Here is a 25,008-nt window from a genome sequence, read left to right as displayed (position 1 = left end):
CGTAGCGGTTTAAGTGTTGGACTGCAACTCCGGAGATCAGGATTCGATTCTCCGCTCAAGCATAAAAATGTGCTGGGTGACCCCTGAGCACGTCACACTCTCTCAGCACCAAGGGATGGCAATGGCAAACCCCAAATGAAGAAACCTGCTAAGGAAACCCTGTGATAGGGCTGCCTTAAGTCAACTTGGACAACAACAACAACAAGAGATTGAGTCTCCCTTATCCAGGATTCTGGCATATGAAACTTTCCAAAATCCAAAATTGTCTATATGTGTGGCTCGAACCCTGGTCTCTCGAATACGCTCAAGACCAGTATACCATGCCAGCTCTTTAAAAATGAGGTTTTCTTGGCCACATTTCTGCAAAGGAGGATTGCCCACATTGGGTTTCTGTGGTCGAGTAAGGACTCAAACCCTGGTCCCCCGGAGTCATTGATGGTGAACCTTTTACAGACCAAGTGCCCAAACTGCAACCCAAAACCCACTTATTTATTGCAAAGTGCCATGTCCCTCTGGCTTTCTAGTAACAAACTCTGGCAAACTCTGTGCTTGGACAATGGCACATGTGCCCACAGAGAGGGCTCTGAGTGCCACCTCTGGCACGCGTGCCACAGGTTCACCATCAATGCCCAGAGTCCTAGTCCAATGCTCAGACTGGCTCTTATTAAAAATAGGATTTTCTTAGGGAGATTTATGCAGAAGAGGTTCACCACTGCCTTCCTGAGTGTGAGACTTATGCAAGGTTGCCCAGTGGGTTCCCATGGCACAATATAGATTCGAACCCTGGTCTCCGGGGGTCCAGAATTCAAACCACAACCCCATCCTGGCTCTGACTTCTCTGCACTCGAGGAATAAAATACAGGGATGGAGAGAGGCTGCTGCAGAGGCGACTTTTAACCCGCAGAGCGAGAGAGAGAGAGAGAGAGAGAGGCAGCTCCGCTTGCTGCATATTTTCATTTTGAAAACATATATCTGCAAAGGAGAGTCGGCAGATGCCAGAGCAAGAGGGTTGCAATAATGCACCCCAAGCTGGCAGATGGCCGAAACGCTGCGGAAATTCGGAAAGTGCCAAGGGACTGGGGCCAAGGAAGGAGGAAAAGAATATTATTCTTAAGGGGAGCCCAGCTGAGCAAAAGGCGAAGGGAGAAAAAAGTTTTCAGCTTGGTGCGACTTTGCATCCTGCAAAAAAAGTCTCCAAGATGAAACTCCACTTTTTGGATCCTCTGCTAAGCTCCAGATTTTGCAGATGTGCCACCAAGGTGAGAAAAAACCCATATCCTATATCTATCTATCTATCTATCTATCTATCTATCTATCTATCTATCTATCTCCTCTTAACCCAGCCAAGCTACCCTTTGGCATAAACTTTCCAGGATGATGGGATCGCTTGCCCCACGAGGTAAAAGCAGGCTTGCCGTTTCTCCCAGGAAACCAAGAAAATCCTGGATTGAAATGTCTGACAAATGTTCCGGCTGAAGCAACAAATTCCAGAATGAACATCAGTGGCAATGTGCAAATAAACCGTAAGAACGACGATGACAACTGAAATATGCAATAAAGCAATGTTACATGACAATAAGCCACCCCATCTAGCCCCATATACTTTGGCTTTGTGGGAGAGAAATATGGCAAACCCAGGTAAGAGGCTATACTGAGAGTCAAGAATCAAGATACAAAGGTTGAGCTTCCCTTCTCCAAAATGCTTTGGGAACAGAAGCGTTTGGGATTTGGGATTTTCTTCCAGTTTTGGAATGTTTGCCTCTACATCACTAAATTATCTTGGAAATGGGTCCCAAGTCAACCATGCAATAGATTTTGGTTTCCTATACACTTCAGACACACAGCCGGAAGATAATTTTATCTGTGTTGTTTGCCTTCGGGTCGTTTCAAACTTATGGCAAATCTATCATGGGATTTTCTTGCAAGATTTGTCCAAGGTTTGCCATTGCCCTCCTCTGAGGCTGAGAGAGTGTGACTTGCCCAATCTCACCCAGTGGGTTTTTATGGCCAAGCTGGGAATCAAACCCTGGTCTCTCAATGTCCAGCTAGTCCAATGCACAAATCACTATGCCATGCTGGTTTGTTATGTATTTAGTTTATTTAAATACTTGACTTCCAAACTGCTTCAACCTGTTTGCATTCATTTTGCTTGCAAGGCATCCTGAGCTCTTTTGATGTTGCTGTTGTTGCTGTTGTTAGGTTCAGCCCTTGCAGCAGAAGAGAACCTGGCGTGCAAAACCTTCCCGGATGGACCCCATGGACCTATGCCTCCTTCCTCCCACGATCGATACTACATCTCCCTGAGATTTCACAACAAGGTCACCCAGCTGCTGGGAGATAAAGAGTTCAAAGAGAGGCGAGGACCTTGCAAAGCGCCGGGGCAGCTTCAAAGAGCTTGGAAAAACAACACAACACACACACACATCCTTGTCTCACCATTTCCAGAAACCTTTGGAGACCCATCTCAAAGGTCCCACACACAAGATCCCTTTTTACACCTTGGGCATCTCACACTCTCTTGGCCTCAGAGGATGGCAATAGCAACCATCCTCTGACAACATTTGCCAAGATAGGTTTGTGATAGGTTTGCCTTAGGATGGCCATAAGTCAGAAAGAACTTGAAGGCACACAACAGCAACAGCTGGGCAAAAAACTCAAGGGAGGCTAATATCTTATGGTGCATCCACATCGCACCATTGTACCACTTTGGTGCCACTTTTAACCACTCTTGAATTCTGGAAATTCTGGGATCTGTAGCATGGCAAGGTATTTATCATTCTCTGCTAGAGACTCCAAGACACCTCCATGCATCTGAGATTTGTAGTTTTGCAAGAGACCACCAGTTTCTGGCAAGAAGGGCTGAAGACCGTGCAAAATGACTAAGTCCCAGGGTTTTCCATAGGAAGGAACGACAGCACTTAAAAGTGACATCAAAGTGCATTAGTTCTACAGTGTAGATGCACCCCAAGAAGTGACCGGAACAGCAACCCCTCTTTTAAATGAGGATTTCAGGATTTCCCCGCAGAGGTTTAACATTTTCAAAATGGAACTCTCTCCAAAAAAAGGAGGGGATGTTGATTCTGAGCTGATCTTGCTGCTGTTTTTTTGGCTATATATATATCTATAGGAAGCCTGCACAGCTGGCCACCTCAGAGTGTCCCGGGGCTAGAAATGTGGCCTCCACGCTAGCCCCGGTTGCCCACCCCTTTGCCTTAAAGGGTAAACAAGTTTGATTTGGCACCAGCTTTTGCAGACATCAGCAAAGCAATCGATGCAAATCTCCATCCAGGCAAGGTCAGTCTGACAGACACAGCAGGAGACCGGCTCAGAGGGTGGTGAGTTCGGGGAACAACAAATATCTTTATTTCTAAGAGAGGTCCATTTGCCCCACATTCTGTACACATCCATCTTCCTTTTGCTCTCAGGCCAGCTTGCAAAGCATGCGCCTGTGCGACAAAAGGCATCCAATTTCTCCCCCCAAATGCTGCAATCAAACATTTTGGTGCCCAAGTTTGTCACTCGGCATGAAAGGTGTACTGCAAAAACAACAACTCCTCCCAAAGGGGTGTGCATGGCAGCATGGCATTCATTAAAATACCTTTAAAATGTGGGGGAAACCAGGCGTGCAGCACTAGGGATGCTACCACATTTCCGTATTAATTCCCAGCTGGGTTATCTCTCTTATGCCATTGAGGACTAGTGACTTTAACCCATAAATTTTTCGCCCAGGATACCTCTGGAAAGTCATGTTTCTCTCTCTTGTTCATTCCCCAGCCACTGCACCCCTGTGGCAGTTTGCAAGAAAAAGAGATGGAGAGACATGACCAAGGGTCTCTTCGCACCATCAATGGCAGAGGAAAAGCCAAGTCGGTCCAACTACGCTGGCATTCAAAGCTCCACATTCACCACCACAATACACTCTTTTTAGCAAAATAAAGAGAACCACTAAGATTGCACAGCACTAATATAATAGATTAAAGTGAGGTGGTACTGAAGGGGCCCTGAAAGTGAGGTGGCATTGAAGATGGCACTGAAGGGGCCCTGAAAGTGAGAGGACATTAAAGGTACCCTGAAAGTGAGGTGGCATTGAAGATGGCACTGAAGGGGCCCTGAAAGTGAGAGGACATTAAAGGTACCCTGAAAGTGAGATGGCACTGAAGGGGCCCTGAAAGTGAGGCGGCAATGAAGATGGTATTGAAGGTGCCCGAAAAGTGAGGTGACATTAAAGGTGCCCTGAAAGTTAGGTGGCATTGAAAGTGTCCTGAAAGTGAGATGGCACTGAAGATGCACTGAAGGTGCCCTGAAAGTTAGGTGACATTAAAGGTGCCCTGAAAGTGAGGAGGCACTGAAGGTGCCCTGAAAGTTAGGTGTCATTGAAGATGTCCTCTGCCACCCACCACCCCAAGCCTTGGCCTGGCTCTGTGCTATTGTAGGACTGTAGACCTGCGCTGACCGCCGAGGTACCAAAACGTTGAATGCACCAGAAAATGAAAAGACGACAAAGAGAGAAGAGCCACACGGTGTGTGCAAGAAACGGAGGACTCTCTAACTGTACATGACAGCAAGTCGATAAAAATAGTTGTGTTTTGTTCCTCTCCCCTTCTGCTGGAGTTTAGCCATTTTAGGATCTGCATCCAAAGAGACAGGCGTAGTCTCCTACATTTTCTCCCTGTTGAAATTCATTTTTGTCTGTTCTGACCCAGATCTCTCTACTCTCCGATGGTCATTTTGAATTCTGACCCTATCCTCTGGGGTATTACACCGCAAGCCGGTTTGCAACGGACATTTGCATCAATTGGAGGGTTGTGCAAAGGGAAATTTTTTAACCCCGAATCCCTTCTCATCCAGAGACCTTTGGCTTCGTGCAGCTGGAAGGAAAGGCTCCCCAGACACAACTACCCAAACACATATCTACACGCAGCGGTTGCCACCACCAGCAACGGACCCAAAACAAGCCTTCGATTCAGAGGCGAGCATTTTGCTGGCAAGAAAATTACCCTCTTTTTTAAAAAATAAAACCAAAAGACAACCTTGAAAGCAGAGGGCAAACATTTCAGAGAAGGCATTTTTTATTCCATCATGCAATTAGGATCAAATGGCTTTCCTGCGCTCCTCATGGACACCAGTTCTCTTTCATGGCTTCGCTGGTTCATTTCCCAAGGTTAGAAGCGCAAACATCTGTGGATGGTTTGCATGTGCGTTGTGCGTAAAGAGAGATGTGAAGGCCTGGAGAGGCTAAAATATAATGGATTATGGAATATTCCCTTTTGAAATGATGAATAAGATGTCTAAGGCGGCATCTGCACTACAGAAATAACCCACTTTAACACCACTTTAATTGCTATGGTTCAAATGTTAGGTTATTTCTCCAGTGCAGAGTAACTTCAGAGAAGGTGTTCATACCTTTTTGGATTCTGGGAAACCTGTATTTGCGTATACCTACATAATGGGATATCTTGGAAGATGGGACCCAAGTCTAAGCACAAAATTCATTTATGATTCATATACCACTTCTGCGCATTGCATGAAGCTAATGTTATACATAATATTTTACCTAATTTTGTGCATGAAGCAAAGTCTCTGTACATTGAACCATGGTTAGTGTCTCAACCACCCATGAGAAAAGCTATGCTTTTGGGAATATTTTGGATTTTGGAACTGCAGACAAGGGAGGCTCAACTTGTATATATATTTAGCAAGTCTTTTAAATCTGGTTATTTCCATGCCGTGGTGAGAAGATGCATTCCCTTCGCCTACAGCTGAGCATGCCTCTTTTGCCAGAGGACACACATGCAAAAATCACACTCAAATGCAAAACAAACTGGAGGCGTGCTTCCCAAAAATGGTCCAAATTCCTAGCAATTAATTGTTCCAACTGGAGGCAGAGATTAATTGATTAAATGCAATTATTAAATTCCCTTTCCGTTGTTATGCAAACATCTGTAGGGAAAGACCAAACACCCGTGGGACCTTGGAGAAGGAATTTAACCACCTCCCAGCCCAAACACTGATAAACACTGCTTGGCAGAGACGTCTTTTGCATTAAAACGCCCAGAATCCCCAACACACAGGGGCTTTTTCGTTCTTTGACAGAGAGGACTTTTTGGATTGCAGTTCCCAGGATCCCCAGACAGCTCCATGGCTTTGTAGAGATGCTTTTCTTAACTGCAACTCCCAGCATCCCCAGGATACTTCAAAGGCATGCTCAGCAGTGAGTGTGGCAGAGTGATGGGATGCCTCTTCCCTCCATTGCATTGGGAGTTTGTTTAAAAGATTAACTAAGAATATACATATCCAAGTTGTTTCAGAGCTATGCAGCAGACAGTGCTCCGGATGCTCTTGGAGTGCAGCTCTCATCATCTTCCCCAGGGATGCTGGGAGTCGGAGTTCAACAACATCCGAAGGGTCAGAGGATTCCTTACTCATAAAGCCCAACCTGGACCTTCTCCAGTTGGGGACGGAGAGGGGTCGACTACACCTCTCATCATCCTCCAGCTACGTTGCATTGGGGATGATGGGAGGTACAGTCAATCCTCTCTGGAGGGTAGCAGGACTGGAAAAGAGTGGGAGGCCGGGATGGCTCCACTTGCATTGTATCCCCGCGGCCGCCAACTCCATGGAGACTGCACATCCCTGCAAAAGTAATGCCAACCTTTTGAAAAGCGTCCGTGTTCTCAGCAGCCAAAATTCCTCCAGCTTTGCAAAATGCCTCTATTCAGGCTCCTTCCCAGAAGAAGACGGCAAAGGGGGGGGGGGGTGTGAAAGACCCCCACATCATCATCATCATCATCTATTTATTGCAAAGAGAAGGTTCCGGTTGCTACGCGCCGAGCAAAAATCCCCATCCTGCATTTGTCACTTCAAATACGCACAACCACACACACATACACACACACACACACACACACACAACACCAAAGTGTCCACAGTGGCTCAGTTTCCAGCCCTGAGTCAAGAAGAGGGTTCTCTGGATAAGATGGCGATGGCAAGCTTTCTATTTATTGCATTATTGGTTGGGTGTATAAGGTGTATAGGAAACATGAATGCAATCCATGTTTAGACTTTGGTCCCGACTTCAAGGTATCTCACTATGGAGGAGATGCAAATGTTCCAAAATCAGAAGACAATCCCAAATCCAAAGCACTTCTGGCCCCAAGCATTTCGGATTTTTATTTCACTATTAGAAATACTTTCTCTCTATTATGAGGATATACTTCTAATTCCACTTCTCAGCTTCTGCTTCAGAAAGCCTATGATGGCGCAAACACTTTGTTAAAATGGAACCCCCATAAGAACCGAACTGCAGCATCAATAATGTATATATTATTAAGGCTTCCCACAATGGCACCAATGCGCTACTCAAAAAGAGGCTCCTCACAATGGCATCACTGCATTACACAATAAGGGGCTTCCCATAATGGTGCCAGTGTGCTACTCAACAAGACAAACGCATATTGGCGCCAGTGCACTATCCAATAAATTGTGTCACATAATGGCGCCAGTGCACTAACCAACAAGACACATCACATAATGGTACCAATATGCTAACCAACAAGGCGCCCCACATAGTGGTACCAGTATGCTAACCAACAAGACGCATCATATAATGGTGTCAGTGCGCTAACCAACAACACGCACCAGATAATGGCACCAGTGTGCTAACCAACAAGACACACCATATAATGGCACCAGTGCACTAGCCAACAAGACGCACTGCATAATGGCATCACTAGATAATGGCACCAGTGTGCTAACCAACCAGACGCACCGCATAATGGCACCAGTGCACTAACCAGCACTTGTGTTACTCAGCAGGGTTTTGCATAATGGCACTAGTCCACTACTCAACAAGGGGCTGCACATAATGGCAACTGTCCCATGATTTCATTTGTCCCAAATGTGTCCTTGATGGCAACAGCACTTCTTTCCCTCCCGCTAAAGAAAAGGGAAATGGGGGGGGGGGGGTGCCCTATGAGTGTTGGTCACCTCTGTGGAGGACAAAGAGGTAAGAAAAAGAGCATCACTCCATGCCTCCCATTGCTATGAAATCAATTGCTGGCATTCAGCATCCTCCTTGCCTCTTGCCACTGGGACCAGAGAGGGACAAAAACAGGTGGCAACCCAAACGCAGGTGGCTGCCCTGCGCCCGACCCTGTAATTTGAAACCCGCACCTGCAATTTAAGATGGCAGGAGAGGAGTGCCACCTGTTGTGCCAACTCTTGTCATCTTTTCCCGTGGTGTGCGCGCACACACACACACACACACACCAGACAAAAATAGTTATTTGGGCGGAACGCAATCTGCATAATGCCAGGGATAATTTAGCTGCCAAACCCAAGACTTAAAATTTGGCACTGTTCACATTCTGGGAGAAGGTGGAGGGGGAAAAACCCATCATTTGAGTACCAAAAGAGGAGCGAAAAGGAAGAACAGAAGCAAACTACAACAAAGCAAAGCAACAGGTATAATCGCCTCTGAAAACAAGAAGAATGCAGTAAAAAATAAACAGATAATTTCAATCTATCAAGTACAACAAGGTACGTACCAGTCACAAAATTAAAATTGCATTAGACACAGGATTTAAAAAGGTTAACATCAAAAAAACTCGCATTAAGCAACATTTCTGCGCATGGGAGTTCTCCAAAGACAAAGATTCTGATGAAGGCAACATCAGTGCGTCCCACAATAGATGCCCATCGCCAATGCAGCACCTCCAACATTTCCAATGCAAAAACTGTCTCTTACCTTCCTCTTCTGCCAGGGTTTTATAGATATAAAACTGTGCCCAAAAACATTAACTAAGGATACATTTTCACCGCTCCCGATTTGGTCCCGATGGCCATAATCCGAAGCTTGGGATCGAAGGCCAAGGAGCTGGGCTGGTTGGGAAAGCCATGCTCAACGGTCTGCAAGAAAACAAAATGACACAGATATAACTCAGGTGACAATGTTGTGATGTGCGACAGGAGCAGAAACAACAGGGAAAGGATAAGGAGAGGTCCCTACATCACACACAAAAATTGTTGTTGTTGTGTGCCTTCAAGTTGTTTCAGACTTATGGCAACCGTAAGGCCAACCTATTATGGGGTTTTCTTGACATATATATATATATATGGGGTATGGGAAACAAATTAATGTCATGTTTAGACTTGGGTCCCATCTCCAAGGTATCATTAGGCATGTATCTGCAAACATAGGTATTGAAAAGTCCCAGAAAACCCAACACACTTCTGTTCCCAAGCATTTTGGAGAAGAGAGACTCAACCTGTATTTCGGGGGAAGGAATTTAGCAAAGCCACCTCTGAGCATTCCTTAAGGAAACCCTATGAAGTTCATGGGGCCGCCATAAAGCAGCTTGAAACCAAACAGATGCACAAACAAAAAGCTGGAGGGAATATTTTAATCTGGGCATTCTTGCATGGCTGGGGGCTGGATTGGATGACCCTTGGGATCCCTTCCAATGCTCAGGTTCCTTTCAATGCTTGCACAGGACTGCTGCTTGGTGGCCTTCTATGGTTGACCAAGCGCTCCATCGGGAATGCTTTAAACTGTGCATTTGTGCATGGTTGGATTGGATGACCCTTGGGGTCCCTTCCAACTCTATAGCCCTAGGCTTAGGTTCCTTCACGGGACCCCGCTGCTTGGTGGTCTTCTCCGGCCGGCCAAGGGCTCTATCTGGAGCCAATTCAACCCACGCAACGCAGGTGGGGATGCTTTCGTTGCTTTCTGCTCTGGCTCCTATTAAACTCCAGGAAAGCCTTGCCTTAGCAAAGCCAGAAGAGGAGGAATGAATGGATTAATAAAGACTTGGCGGAGAGTTGGGTGCAAAAGAAGGCACTCCTCCCTTTCCCCAGCCTTGCATTTTTCTTTCCTCCCAGGATGGGAGAGACAAACCAATCTTTTCAGCCAAGTGAGCAAAGAATGGAAGGCAGGGAGACGAGGAAGAATGTTATTTTTTCCAAACAAAAAGAGGCTAGCAAGCGCAGAGTTTCCAGATTCCTGTCCTGGGGCAATTCCTTCCAACCCGCAACAGACCACACCGAAAAAGAGGACAGCACCCTTGGGTGCCATGAATACAGGCCACCCCATTATTGTTCCTCTGCTAATGCAGACATTCGGATCCACGAAGCCAAAATTCGGAAAGGTCATTCCCACCACTAAGACGCGACCGATGATCACTGGGTTCAAAAGCAATGGCCTCTCAAGATCATTTTAAAGAGACCTGGGTTGCAGAATCCATGGTCCAAAACATGTTACAGAAACAATCCAGTTTGCAACTGGCTCAGTGCTAGGGAACCCTGGGAATTGTAGTCTATTGTGGCACTAGAGAGAGAAGGCTAAACGTCTCGCAAAACTACAGTTCCCTAAATTCCTTAGCATTGAACCACTGCAGTCCAAGCAGTCTCAAAACTGGATTATTTCTGCAGTGTGTTTCGGATACGTTTTGTCATGTTCACTCTTTCGTAGGAATGCCTCCTTTCCAGACAAGTTTTGAACATCCAACAAAACAAGACCATTGGGAAAATGACGACCCGCATCATGAGGAATGGGGCCGACAGCACCTGCCCACAGCCGCCGCCTGACTCACCTGCGGCAGGTAAGGCACTGCTTAACCCCAGAAAAAGGTGGACCGGCCCAGTTTTGTGCAGCAAAATGCAAACGTCCTCTTTCACTTCATTGCGCTGAAGTGCACAATATGGATCTGCAAGAGCGCAACCCTCTCTTCTGCAACCCTCTCTCTGTGGCCTGAGAAGCTGAGAGAGTGTGACTTGCCCAAAACCAACCAATGAGTTTTGTGTGTGTGTGTGTGTGTGTGTGTGTGTTGCATGTCTTCAAGTAATTTCTGACTTATGGCAACCTGAAGGTGAACCTATCATGGGGTTTTCTTGGCAAGATTTGTCCAGAAGGGCTTTGTCATGGCTTGAGAGAGGCTGAGAGTGCGACTTGCCCACAGTGGATTTCATGGTCAGGAATCGAACCCTGATCTCCAGAGTCCAGGTCTTAAGCTCGAACCACTGCACCACACTGGCTCCATTGCTGACAATGTTGTTGCTGTTGTTGCATGCCTTCAAGTCATTTCTGACTTATTGAGACACTAATTCAAACCTATCAAGGGGTTTTCTTGGCAAGACTTGTCCAGAGGGGGTTTGCCATGGCCTGAGAAAGGCTGAGAGAGTGAGACCTGCCCAAGCTCACTAATGGGTTTCATGGCCAGGAATTGAATCCTGATCTTGAACCATTATGCCATGCTGATGAGCATGGCAAGGCGTTTTTAAAGTCGCCATCGTGCGTTGCTGTGGGTTTGGGTCTCCATAAGTCAAGAACGACTCGAAGGCACGCAACACAGGCACACTCTCTCGGCCACATTTAAAGGTGTATTTCTTAGATCAGAGCGTGCACAGAAAAGCCATCCAAGGTAAGAGGAAGGTAACGTGGTTTGGCCACGTTCCTTGCACCATTCCCCAGGCCAATGTTTACACCAGAGAGGAATGCACCCCGGTGGGATCACACAGCCACCCTTTCCAAATTAAACAGACTTTCCCTGCCTTGCTTGCCAAAAATTTTAATATATCTCCATCCCCTTTCAAAAAAAGCATTGCATCAGCAGCTGGCAGCGTATATCCAACAGCAAAATTGCACATTGTCCTCTTTTTATCTTCAGTTTTTTGGCCATTAAAATACTGCAGGTAAAGCCTCTCCTAGGCTCCAAGCAGCTCCAGGCTTGTGGCTTTGAACCGAGGCTGAAATTCTCCAGGTGAAGCTTTTCCTAGGATGGGGATGGAAACGCCTGCCAACAATCAAAAGAAAGAGGAGGACCAGCAAATGTGGGAAGAGGCAAAGGCACGCAAGGGAACGGAGCCCACTGTTTGAGGATGATGGGTTCACAGCCCAAAATGCCCGGAGGCAAGGATGCTCCAGGACAATATCAGGGTACCAATGGAGATGGGAAGGGCCAAGTTGGAGGAATCGAGCAGCGAAACAGTTAATCTGGGAATGCCAGCACAGCAGAGGAATACAAAAGCAGACAAAAGCAAAGAAGAAGAAGGAGGGAAGGAAGGGGAGAGGGTTGTAAATCAATGGAGGAAGAGAGGAGGCAGCGGAAAAGAGGAAACCTTGCAACTTCCCAGGCAGCTGCTTCATGTTTTAAAGTTTTATGTTGGACCCAAACAACTCAAAGGCGCACAACGACGACAACAACAAACTGAAAATGGGGATGCGTCCCAGTCTGTGCAAAGTCCCAAACATGAACTTCCAAAGAAATCGGTCCCTTAATCCTACAATAAGGAAGCAAACAGGAGAAAGAAAAACTGCAATCTGTACATGGTCAGAGGTAACAGTATGAATACTTCACACCCTTTGAGCTCTGGTACCCAAAACAAGGATGGGACCTTATTCATATAATAACAACAACGTGTCCCAGTTCGTACAAAGTCCCAAATTTAAGCTTCCCAACATTGTACAAAGTCCCAAATATCAACTTCCCAACATTTTCAATCCCTGAAATCGGTCCCTTAACCCTACACTAAGGAAGCAAACAGGATGAAAGGGGAGAAATTGCGCTTTGTACATGCTCAGAGGCACAAAGTCCCGAACATAAAACTTCCAACACACGGGACGCATCGGAAAAAGCTGAAGACTGAAAGATCCCATAAATACGGGACGATAAATAATCTATTCCTTTGTTATAGACCAATGATACTGGAATGCACTGAAAATGCGGAGGCACAAAATGAAGTTCTCTGGATGCTTTGAAAGTTGGGCTTTCCAGGTTGCAAAGAAAGACCATTGCAAGAGTTTTATTGCTTTGGGTCAAGGAAGGGGAGCATTAAAAAGTGTATTTTGTGGGGAGGCATGCTTGCTCCAAATGGAAAAAGAGACACAGAGCGAGAAAGATCCAATCTGGAGCTTTTACTGCCAACAGAAAGAACTGCTAACAAAGGGATTCAAAAGAGGGATTTGAGAAAGGAGGGGAGCATTCTTTTAAATCTGGGTCTTTATAAAAGGAGAGGGAGGAAGAAAGGTAGGTTTTTAATCCTTTCTCAGCCCCAATTTTCAAGAGACTGGGAGGAAGGGGAGCAGCCAAAAACCTCAGCCAAGCCCCACTCTCTTGCCAATATATATATAGGTATATATGTGTGTCTGTGCATGTATATTATATATATATTTATATAGACATCTTGGGTCCCGATATTAGTAGAAAGGTGGGATATAAGAAAATCGAATAATAACATATTAAGGTTTTGAGATGATCCCATTCCCAAACCAGCAGGAAAAGAGACGTTTTAAAAGGAAAAGGCATTCAAAAGGCACGACTTCCTCCAACTCTTCTCCATCCAAGAAGGGAAAAGACAAGAGCCAGCCCTCCTTGCTCTTTGCTGGGGATGAGCGTGGGAAGAGTGGATGTGGAAATAAAAACACACACACAACGCACACCCTTGCGCACAAAAACACACCCTCGGAAGAGGTGCCACTCCGGCCCTTTTTTGGGTGTATCTGGTGCAACACCAAGAACGCGCCAAGAAGGTTGCTCCAAGACAGCGCTGGGCTCTCTTTTGCCTCTCTCTGGCTGCATCCACACTGCTGAAATAATCCAGTTTGACACCGCTTTAAGTGGTGCAATTTTGGGAACTGGAGTTTGTTGAGAGAAAAGGCTAAAGGTCTCACAAAACCACAAACCCCATTAGCATTCAGCCACTGTAGTTTAAATGGAGTCAAGCTGCTTCATTTCTGCAGTGTAGACAGCCTCTCTAACTTGCTTTTCCTTTCCTGGCCAATAAGTCCCCTCTCTTTGCGAAGTCCTACCTTGCAAGGTTGGCGCTTTGGGACCAGACCTCAAAGGAGAGGCAGACGTCGCTTTTGGTACTGGAGCGCCAAAGGTGCGAAGCATTCGTAATACTGCGCCTGGTCATGTTTGGGACTCTATACAAACAAGGGGCATATCGTAGTTTTCGGTACCAGAACCCAAAGGGTGCGAGGTACTCACAATACTACCTCTGACCATGTACAGAGTGCAGTTTCCCTCATTTGACCATCCTAATTGCTTATTTTAGTGTCAGATGAAGGAACTGCAAAGAAGAGGAGGGTGCAAAAAGAGGATTTATTTGTAAAGCTCCATCCATAGGGCAGAAATAATTTGGTTCGACGGCGCTTTTTGACCCTGCAGCATTGAGTGTCAAAAGCGGTGTAGAACCGGATTATTTCCGCAGTGTGGATGGGCTTTCTCTCTCTCTTTCTATGCAGGTTATGTGAACAGTCTCTGCTTCTGGTGATGGAGAGGAATTAGAGCCCCCAAATTAAGATGTTAAACATTAAATTTACACCTGAATAAGAGGACCCTGCAAAATGTCAGTGTTGGCTTAAGCCTTATGGCTCTTTCTTTGCGCTTGGAGAGGAAGGATGCCTTTCAAAACTGGGGGGGATTGAAGCATTGAACGATGGAAAGAATCAAGACACCCCTCTTCTAAAAAGAAGAAGCATCTGTTGCCATTTTGCCACTGCTTTTTCCTCTTGTAAAAAGGATATGGCTTGGGTTTTTAATCCCCCCAAAATAAGCTTTCTTCTCTCCTCCAAAGGCTGTGGCTCTGATGCTTTCCTTCTCCTCCTCCTCCTCCAAAATGAAGGGATGGAAATGAAAGATGCAGCCCTTTCTCCCTAGAAAGACCCCTTTCTCTGACATTTCCCATAGAGACCATTGGCAAGAAAGGAAGAAAAGGCCAGAAATAAAGGAAAGAGATGGACCCAAGCCTTATTATTCCTTTATTCCCCCCTTCCTGGAGACTATATAAAATGAGTTTTCGGGGGGGGGGGGGTGTGAATCCAAAGCAAAACCCTCCTTTTTTAAGTTGCATGCAAATTTGACCCAAATGTGATGATTTTTATGGTTTTAGGGCAGTTTTTGTCAATTAAGTTGCATGCAAATTGGTTTCCAATGTTATGTTGGCTATGGTTTTAGGATAGCTTTTGCCACTTAAGTTCTATGTCAGTTTCAAATGCTCGGCTTGCTATGGTTTTAGGTTTTTGCCAATCAAGTTGCATGTCCATTTGTTTCCAATGTTGGTTATGTTTTCAGTTGCAAATCTGTCTTTTTGTTGGGTTTATTTATTCTGTGATTGAAATAAATGAGAGAACAGAAACCAGGTTTCAAAGAGGCCTGACCCACTTTCCTGTCTGTACATTTGTTTGCAATGTGACACTTATGGTTTTAGCATAGTTTTTGCCAATTAAGATGTGTATACATTTGCTTCCAATGTTATGCTTGTTGCAGTTTTGGGATACTTTTTGCCAATCAAGTTGCATGTACTTTTGTTTCAAACGTCTGTTACGTTTTTAGTTGCAAATCTGTCTTTTGTTTAATATTTGATGGGTTGCTTATTCTGTCACTTAAATCAATGGGAGAAAAGAAACCAGATTTAAAGAGGCCTGACCCACACTTTCTTGTCTTTTTGCAAGGGAGAGGGAAGAGAGGCAAGGAAAGGAGCCCTCCCCTTTAAATAAAGCATTCCCCCCCAGACCCATTGCAAGGCCAGGATTTGGATGCAAAGCTTGCAAAGGAGGGGTGTTTTTGCAAGCCTGGCCCCCCAAAATGGGTCGGAGGGGGTTACCCCATTTTGCAAGGGGCTTTACCTTGTTGAAAGCAAAGAGGTCCTGCTTGATCTTCTCCCTCTGGGGGTCGTGGCCTTGGCGGCGGAACCGAAACTTCATCATCTTGCCTGGAGGAGGCAATGGAGGCAGAGGAGGCAAAGGAGGAGGCAAAGACCAGGGAGTCCGGAGGGCGCTGCCTCCATGCGGCGCAGCCGGCGGTGCCCTCCGCATCCAAAGCTTGCAACAAAAAATATATGTATTAAAATATATATATATATATGTATGTATGTGTATATATAAAGGAATGCAAAACGCTTGCAAATTGCAAGCAGCGGGAGGCGCGCGCCAGGCAGCCGAGAGCCAGAGACCCGGGAAAAAAGGCGGGACTAGTGTGGGTCGGAGTGGCAGACGCAGCGCCCAATCAGGGAGCGCGGGGAGACAGAGGCAGGCGGACAATGAGCCGCAGCTGCCGCTGGAGCTACAGAGAGAATGGAAGGCAGCCAGGGGGCGCACTGCGCATGCGCGAAGCTCCCAAGGCCTGCCGGGAAATGTAGTTCTTTTCTCCTTTAGAGTTCTTAAAGGGATAACTTGTATTCAATGCCATTGCATATATATTAATATATACAGTGTAATATATATACAATGTCAGTGTGTGTGTATATAACATTGTTTATATTAATATATATATATATATATACACATACAATTGTGTGTATATATATACACATACAATGTAATATATATATATACGTCATTGTGTGTGTGTGTGTATTAATTTATACAATGTCATTGTGCATGTACCTGCATACAATGTAATATATATAGATATACAATGTCATGTGTGTGCGTGTATATATATATATATATGTATATATAATATTTTAATACACACACACATTAAAATATACAAATAGATATAGATATAGATAAATAGAAAATGTCATTCGGCTTCTATCTATATAGTCATATTGTGTGTGTGTGTGTGTGTATATATATATATATATTAATATATACAATGTCATTGTGCATATATATAGTAATACATACAATGTAATATATATATATATATACATACACACACATATACATACAATGTCATCATGCATGTATGTGTATGTATGTATGTATATGTGTGTGTGTGTGTGTGTGTGTGTATATATATATATATATATATATATGCAATTGTATTGAATACAGTTGATGTGTCCAATGACACTGAATGCAATTTATCTTTAACAATGAATAAATAACTAAATGGAACAACAACAACCACAACCACCTGGAAAAGAACAGGTTGTGTTGCTTTCATCCTCAGAGCGGAAGCATCCAGGAGAAGATGGAAGACGCTCTTGCAAAAAGGCCGGCCTCACAAACAAGTTCAGGAGCAAGCCTTTGCCCCGGAGGCAGCAACCCGACTCAACAACCTTTGCCTCCGCAGCCTCTCTGGCTTCTTCCCTGCTCCATTCAGAGATTGAGGATAACCCTTTTGTTGGACTAAAATGGTTTTGTAACCTTGGAATTGCAAAGGCCTCACAAAGCAGTGTAGCGGAATAGTTGGTCAGATAGAAACAAAATAGAATATTAATAAAAATGGGAACTGTGCTTATGGGATTGCAATTCCCAGCATTCCTTGCTGTTTGCAATGAGGCACCAGACTCATTTAACTGGAAACTCGTTAGTTTGGGGAGGATCAGAGTGTGGCCTGAATGTTCAAGAGTAGTCCTGCCTTTGGACTTTCTTCCTCGATCTTCCTTACTAGCAGTAGTACTTCCAGACCTGGGAGGTTTTCCGACAGTAGTATCGTGTCGTCTGCATACCTTAGATGCTTGATATTCCTTCCTTCCGCAGCTGACAAATTGGTTTGCAACCCATTCCAAGGCTCCTGTGGGAGGCCGGTTTCAGGATGTGGCCTCTAAAGCCTCCGCTTTATTTGGCAGGATCAGGTTCTTCATGTCTGGCGTGTCATTCATCATTGCTGGGCTGGGGAAGCTCTATCAGATAAAAGACTAGTTTTGGGAATCCAGAGAGAAGGCGGCGCTTCCAAGTCACCGCAGCCCTTGGATGTTTTGCAGGCGGATGCCACACTTTATTGTGTAGGTGTGTGTGTGTGTGAGAGAGAGAGAGACCAGATTTGAGTCAAGACAAAAACACATTTTGGACCCAGTTTGCAGCAATCGGAGTAAGTTGAGGAAGAATGGGGGAAAGCGGGAAGAAGAGAGAGAGAGAGAAACGGGGACATTTCCAAAATACACTTGTTCCTCCATATCTGTTAGGGTTAGGGGCACAAGACCCCTGTGAACATGGAAAAACAGCAATAACAAAAACACCATGTTTTTACTTGAGAGGACACCTCTAGGAATCTCTAGGTCCTCCAGGGCAACTCTGTGGTCAATGTCCGACAGACACTGACCATAGAAGTGCACTGGAGGAGCTACAAATGCCTAGTAAAGTATTCTCTCTAGGAATATCTAGGTCTTTCAGTGCAACGTTTAGTTGAAGTTGACCATAGAGTTGCGCTGGAGGATCTACAAAGGCCTTGTAGAGTGTCCTCTCTAGGAATCTCTAGGTCTTTCAGTGCAACGTTCAAGTTGACCATAGAGTTGCCCTGGAGGACCTAGATTTTCCCAGAGAGATGATATCAATCAAATCTATGAATAACCAAATAACAAATATGGAGGGATGAGTATAGTAGGAAAAAATGGGAGGGCGACAGAGCGAGAGGCTTACACTCTGGGTTGACATTTGATAAGATTTGGCACCCATTTATTGAATACATCCAGCAAGATTTAGTCTCTAGACATCCCAATTTTAGCTAAATAGGGTTATTGCCTGTATTTATTGTTGTTTTCGTGTTCTGTTTGTTGTCATGTTTTGTTTTAGACTGTATTAATAAATTTTAATTTAAAAATAAATGGGACGGCGGAGGGTTAATGGGGATTTGCCATTGCCAAACCTGGACAGTCGGCAGCTATGTCTTTCCAAGTCCAGTCTAAAGGAAGAACTGTTTGCAATGAACCGAGTGAGGAAAAGAAATCGCCCGCCGCCTGCGTCCATCTCTGAAGAGGCGCCATTTGGGAAGAGAGATGATTCACGCATCTGGATTGATGGAGCAACCAGTTCAGCAACAACTTGTTTAGGCTTCGGCCTGGACTAAGCTCCCAAAAAGGGAGGGAAAGGCTGCCTTTAAAGGCAGCGAAAGGACGCATAATGGGGCAGGCCCTGGCAGGAATGCAAGGCTGTGGCACCAAACCAACCTCTCCTCTCCTTTGGCAGCCTGCAGATGTGTTGGGCTGCAACCTCCATCATCCCCAGCACTTGGGAGTTTCAGTCCAAAAGTAGGAGTCTGTGGAGCGCAGCACAAAACTCTTATTCAGAGCTTCACCGAATTACTGTGTCCAACATTTCTAAAGTTGGTTTTTCCAAAAAAGCAAGTTTCTTGACTCAGTGGAAGGGATTAAAACATGTGCATGTAAGCAAGAAATTATTGCAACAGGGTACGCCTATTAGAAAGGAAAGGAAGTTGCAATTCCATAGATACCCTCAGCTACCGGGTATAGCTTTAATGTTGTGTGTTGTGCAATTTCTACATACACTCGCCCACACAGAGAACTGGGTCACAGCTTAATTGTTGTTGCTTTTGTGTGCTACCGGGTATATCTGTAATGTTGAGAGTTCCTGCATGGCGGGGGGTTGGACTGGATGGCCCTTGTGGTCTCTTCCAAGTCTTCTAGGATTCTCTCGAAATGTAATGTCCAGAGGCAGTCTTTGACCACAGTAGAATAAAATGGCATGACTGTTTCCCTCAGTCTGGGCTCCATAATCCTGTTGAGGCAGCCCAGGATTGCATTGGCCTTTTTGGCTGTCGCATGACACTGTTGACTCACGTTTCCTTGTAAGTCGACTAAGACCCTCGGATGCCTTTCCTATGAACTACCTTGAAACCTCTCCGACACGCCTGCCTGCCAGATGACGGACCCAATGACACATCCCAGCCAGGCCTTTCTGTCTATTTTACTTTCCACTCCTTTGGTGACTTTGGCCCTGGGGCGTTGGTGTCCCTCCGACCGCTGAATCAAGAGAGAGGCACACAGCCGGTGAATCAGAGGAGCCGGCAGCAGCTGACTCAAGCAGAACAATCGAAAACTGAAAACTCGTTCGTTTGGGGAGGATCAGAATAAACAGGCATCTGATAGGAAAGTTGGACGGAGTCGGGTAAACACGCAGCCCTGAGTCAGGGCAATGTGCAACTTGGGGCTGTGTTGAAACAGCCTGCGAAGGGAGATGGGTGCCATGTTGATGGCATGCCCAGGTATTTACTCTTTCGGGTATGTTCTGGGTCAGGGGTGTTAGAGTCCTAGGGCTGGCAGGGACTCCCAAGGGCCACCTAGTTCAACATCCTCTTCTGCCATACAGGAACACATAGAATTCTCTGCATTCCTGCATGGCAGAAGGACGTTGGACTGGGTGGCCCTTGGGGGTCCCTTCCAACTCAGTGTCCTTCTGCAATGCAAGAATACAGAGAACCCTAGAGCTGGAAGGGACCCCAAGGGTCAGCCAATCTAACCGCCATCTGCCATGCAGGAAGTCACACTCAAAGCACCTCCCCAACAGATGGGTGCTGGCCATCCAGCCTCTGCTTAAAAGCCTCCAAAGGAGGAGACGTCACCACACTCTGAGGCAGAATCTTCCAGATTATTTCCGGACTCTCTGGAACGCTCCAAATTTGGGGAACAATTTTATTGGAGTGCAGAGTTCTTATTTCAGGGTGCATGCCCTCATTTAGATGCCCCAATAGTTACCACTCTCCTGTTGGTCTTTTCTCATTAGAGCCTTGTAGACATTAGGAGAGCCTAGTCTGGGCATCTGCCATGGATCAATGGTTATCTAGGCCAATTCCCTTCCCTCAGAAAAAAACAAATAGAGGCAAAATGACACTTTGCCCTTCTGAACCGATGGTGCTGGGACATATAGGTTCGACCCAGAGACCCGATTCTTGCAAAGCGAAGCCTCTGTCCCCAAAAGCACAGCATCCACAGCCTTTTTTTGCACGTGCAAAAGTAAAGCACACACACACACAGAGCTATTTTTGTTCCCTTGCAGCTGGGAAAGGCTGGGTGACAATCGTCCTTCTGTCCCCATCGCTCTGGATGCTTCCTAGCCCTTCTGTATCTCTGCCTGAAGCTGGGAGAGAGAACTGTCATCCTGCAGCCATCTCCACGGGGGTTGCATCCGCACTACAGAAATAATCCAGTTTGACACCACTTTAGCTGCCATGGCTCAATGCAATGGAAGTGCTGGAATGATACTTTGCTGCATTTTAAGTATTTTAGATCATTGGAACAGTTGTGTGTTTTGTGCTGTATATGTTTGTAAAGCAAACACTTGCAGAATAGAACATTTAAAACTATTGTACATTGATGGCTCTATATTAATAAATGATGATGATGGTGGTGGTGGTGGTGGTGGTAATAATAATAATAATGATAATAATAATAGCAGCCATTTTCTGTAGGACCCATTGCAGTTAACATGGTGCCAAACTGCATTATTTTTACAGTGTAGATGAACCCTAGGACTCTGGTAGACCAGGGTTCAAATCCCATCTCAGCCATGGAAACCCACTGAGTGACCTTTGGGCAATAAGTCACACTCTCTCAGCCCCAGAGGAAGGCCATGGCAAACCTACTCTGAACAATTCTTACCTAGAAAAGCTAGCCATGGGTAGCTTTGCCTTAAGGATGCCATTAAGTCAGAAGCAATTTGAAGGAACACAACAACAAGGAGAAGATAGGACACTAGATAGAGACAAGCCAAGGAGCAGCTAGAAAGTTCGGTTTTCTTGCCTTGAGCCAGCGTCTACCTCGCACTCCTTCCTAAGTCGCAAACTTATTTAATTGAATGGAATTATCAAAGTGGAGGGAATGACTCAGGCTTGGGGAAGTTGGACCTAAAATCTGACTCACTCAAAGGCCAAAGAGAGACTCGAATCCTGATCTCCAGAGTCGTAATCCAATGCTCAAACCATGCTGTCTCTCTCTATTAAAATGCTTCATTCAATTATTGATGTTTTTTTCAGCACCTTGGGTCCTGAGCAAAGCAAGAAATTAAAATGGATAAACCTGAGAAAAACCACAGTGCTTCACGGCGGCTGAAGAGTAAACTCAAAGATGGAGCTCTTTCAAAAGGCAGCGGACGCAGCCTTGTTGCCTTGCCAAAAAATCCCCCGTCACTTTCCCTCGGTTAATTGGGGAAGCCTGTCCAAGCGGAGAAGAAAGAGGCCAAAGCGGAGAGAGATGGCCACTGCTGCGCATGCTGGGCCTGTGCTGGGTTTCTCCATCGATGGCTGGAGCCCAACCTCATTCAAGAGACCCAGCCGGCCCCGGCCTCTGATGGATGAAGCTTGACAACTGGGGGGAAGGAAAGGGAAGCCAAGGGGGGAAGGAGACGTGGTGGAAAGAAACGTCCGGCAGCTGGAAGAAGGCCTCCACAAATTGGGGTAGGCAGCAGGAGGATCATAGAACTGCAGAGAAATGCAGAGCTGAAAGGGGCCCAAAGGCCATGTAGTCCAACCCTCTGCTATGCAGAATGATAGGACCAATGACTTGGAAGAGACCCCAAGAGCCATGTAGTCCAAATCTCTGCCATGTGGAATTACAGGACCATAGGGTTGGAAGAGACCCCAAGGGCCATGTAGTCCAATCCTCTCCTGTGCTGAACCAGAGTTGGAAGAGACTCCCAAGGGTCATAAAATCCAACCCTCTGTCATGCAAAATGATAGGACCATAGACTTGCAAGGAATCCCATGGGGCATGTAGTCCAACTCTCTGCCATGCGGAATTACAGGACCATAGACTTGGAAGAGACCTCAAGGACCACCCAGTCCAACGCCCTGCTAGGCAGAAAGACACAATCCAAGCACTCCTGACAGACGGCTCATCCAAACTGGTCAAAAACCTCCAAAGGAGACTCCTCTGCTGCCCTCCAAGGAATCACATTCCCCTGTCAAACAGCTCTTATCCTTAGGAGGTCCTTCCTAATGTTGAGATAGAATCTCTTTTCCTATAGTCTGCATCCATTGTTCCATGTCTCAGGAATATACAACTAAAGCACTCCCTGACAATGGCCACCTGACCTCTGTTCAAAACCTCTAAAGAGGGAGAGTCCACCGCCCTCCGAGGCGCTCCATTCCTCCACTACAGTCTGCTCCAAAAGCTCTTTGCAAATGGAAGCCAGGTTCCAGAATAGATCAGGACAACGCAGTGAGAAGAGCCTTGACAACACAGCTTTCCCAGAAAGCCAGCCTTCATTTTGGCAAGTGGCAGGTGGCAGCAGCGGCTCAGCCCACAACGCATTTGGGTTTTCAAGCTGTGAGGCTATTGAAAATGGAAAAATAAAAACACACAAGAGAGGCGGAAAGAAGATAAAAGTTGGAGAAGACTGCTGTTGCTGTGTACCTTCAAGTGGACTCCAACTTATGGCGATCCTACTCTTGCATTTTCTTGTCAACTCCAATGAATGGTAACCCTCGCCATGCCCTAAAGGCACCAGATCCCATCTGGTCCTGGAAGATAAGCAGGTTTGGTCCTGGTTAGGACTTGGGGGGGGGAGACCACCAACGAATCCCAGGTGCTGGAGGCTCTTTTTTTCAGAAAGAACTGGGAAAACCTCCTCCAAGACTTCCTTGCCTAAGAAAACTCTATTAGTTCATGGGTCACTCAAAGTCAACAGATGACTTGTAGGCACATAAGAACATGCACAAGATTTCACTGGCAAGATTGCTTCAGAGGAGCTTTGGCACTGCCTTTCTCTTAGGCTGAGAGGGTATGACTTGCCCAAAGTGGGTTTCCATGGCTGAGTGGTGACTTCTGAGTCCCAGGGGTAAGTCTACACTTACTATAAAATCCATGGTTTTCTGGACTCACAATGACCTGGTCTTATCTACACTATTATTAAGGTTTAGCGGCCACACGGCTCATTTAAACTTGGCATCATCTCACTGGCATGGCTTTGCAAGGTTTCAGGGTTTAGCCTTTGCTAGACCTACTTGGGAACACCAGGCTTTGAACCTGCAATCTTCTGCATGGCATGACAGGCCTTCCCAAATGTCTACACACTTCACCTTCCCCAGCCCTGTCACTGTTCCTTTAGTTTTCCATGCAGGATTTGCACATTTCCATTCCACAATTCCTCCCTTTGGCTTTCTCCACCGGTTTCTGGACTGTTGTGCCGTGGGCTGCGAAACGCGGCGCTCTGCACCATCTTGTGGGTTAAGGAGGTACTGTAATGCAAAGACATGGCCGGTTTCTCAGTCCCACTTGAACCCCATGTATTTGGGGTGAGCAGATTTCATTGCCACAAAGGAGGATAAATGTACGACATTACAAAACAAAGCCTTAAAAAGCCTCAAATAAATTCATTTTATAGGGTTTAATTGCAGCTATATGACATATACTCTCTTTTATTATGTACCCCAACTGCATTTTTGTGATCAACTGATCTTGGTTAAAATGCCTTGTTGGCTTGCAGTATACTTATCCAACTCTGAGCAAAACAAATACCATATACTATACTCGACTATAGGTCGGCCTCATGTATACGTCGAGGGCAGGTTTTGGGGGCAAAATTGTGGATTTTGATATGACCCTTGGATAAGTTGAGGGTAAAACTTAGGGACATGCAACAAAGGATCTAAATGATGAAGCAAAGGAAAACAATGCCAAAGAACCTACAAAATTATGGCAGGCATAACTGTTTTGGCTCACACTAAAGGCTGGATGGAAGAGAGAGTAGAGAGAGATCAGTGCTTTCAAGACAGATTGCGCTCTTGCCGTTCACCAGGGAATGGTTCTCTTTATAGTAAGAGTTATAGTATTTACATTGACCCATGGATAAGTCGACCTGGATTTTTAGCGTCAATTTTTTGACTAACATTTCTAGACTTATGCTGGGAATCGAACCCTGGTCTCTACAGAGTTGTCACCCAACCCTCAAATTACTACAAAGAGCAAAAGAGGGAGAAAAGCAGAAAGCAAATAAGGCTGCCTCACCAGCTAAAAAGCATTTGGAGTCACCAAAATGGAAACCCTAGAGAAAATGGAAGCTAGTGGGGGGGGGGGGGGGGAAGGTTCAAAGTGTTTTCACTTATTCAAGGCTTACCTGAACCTGGTTGCTCCGTTTTTGTGAGTTTCGAAGAAAAGGTTTGCTGAGACATCCTGGATTTCTCTCCTTTTGGTGTACAAATCTATCTGTATCCCTTCTTCCATGCGATTTCTGCTTTGGAAATATTCTGTTAAAACAAGTGGTGTCCAAAGTATTCCCAGACTTCTTTAACAGAGGTATCCCTTTATATATGGAAAAACATGAAACGTTTATAGACTGTTCTACAAAGGCGACGGTTGGAAACACATTGATCCCAGTCAGTCAAG

The 25,008-nt window shown here is 45.6% G+C and overlaps 1 protein-coding gene across 3 annotated transcripts in view; it reads right to left on the bottom strand.

The window, feature by feature from the left end:
- LOC149306517 (lethal(2) giant larvae protein homolog 1-like) overlaps nt 1-15,829 on the bottom strand; it is a 33,740-nt gene extending 17,911 nt beyond the window's left edge. For 2 of the 3 annotated variants that reach the window (XM_089539694.1, XM_089539692.1), the window contains exons 1-2: nt 15,626-15,829; nt 8,810-8,907 (exon numbers count right to left, since the gene is read on the bottom strand). In XM_089539694.1, the coding sequence (XP_089395820.1) occupies nt 8,810-8,907; nt 15,626-15,814 (287 nt within the window). In that variant the 5' untranslated portion in view covers nt 15,815-15,829. Of the gene's footprint in view, nt 1-8,809; nt 8,908-15,625 lie in introns of those variants that run through there. The other variant, XM_089539695.1, reaches the window with a different exon arrangement.
- Nucleotides 15,830-25,008: the final 9,179 nt, after the last annotated feature.

The sequence above is a fragment of the Sceloporus occidentalis genome, unplaced genomic scaffold (assembly GCF_023333645.1).
Source record: "Sceloporus occidentalis isolate IW3139 unplaced genomic scaffold, rSceOcc1.0.p SCAF_10, whole genome shotgun sequence".
Classification (NCBI taxonomy): domain Eukaryota; kingdom Metazoa; phylum Chordata; class Lepidosauria; order Squamata; family Phrynosomatidae; genus Sceloporus; species Sceloporus occidentalis.
This window is presented reverse-complemented; position numbering and strand designations above follow the sequence as displayed.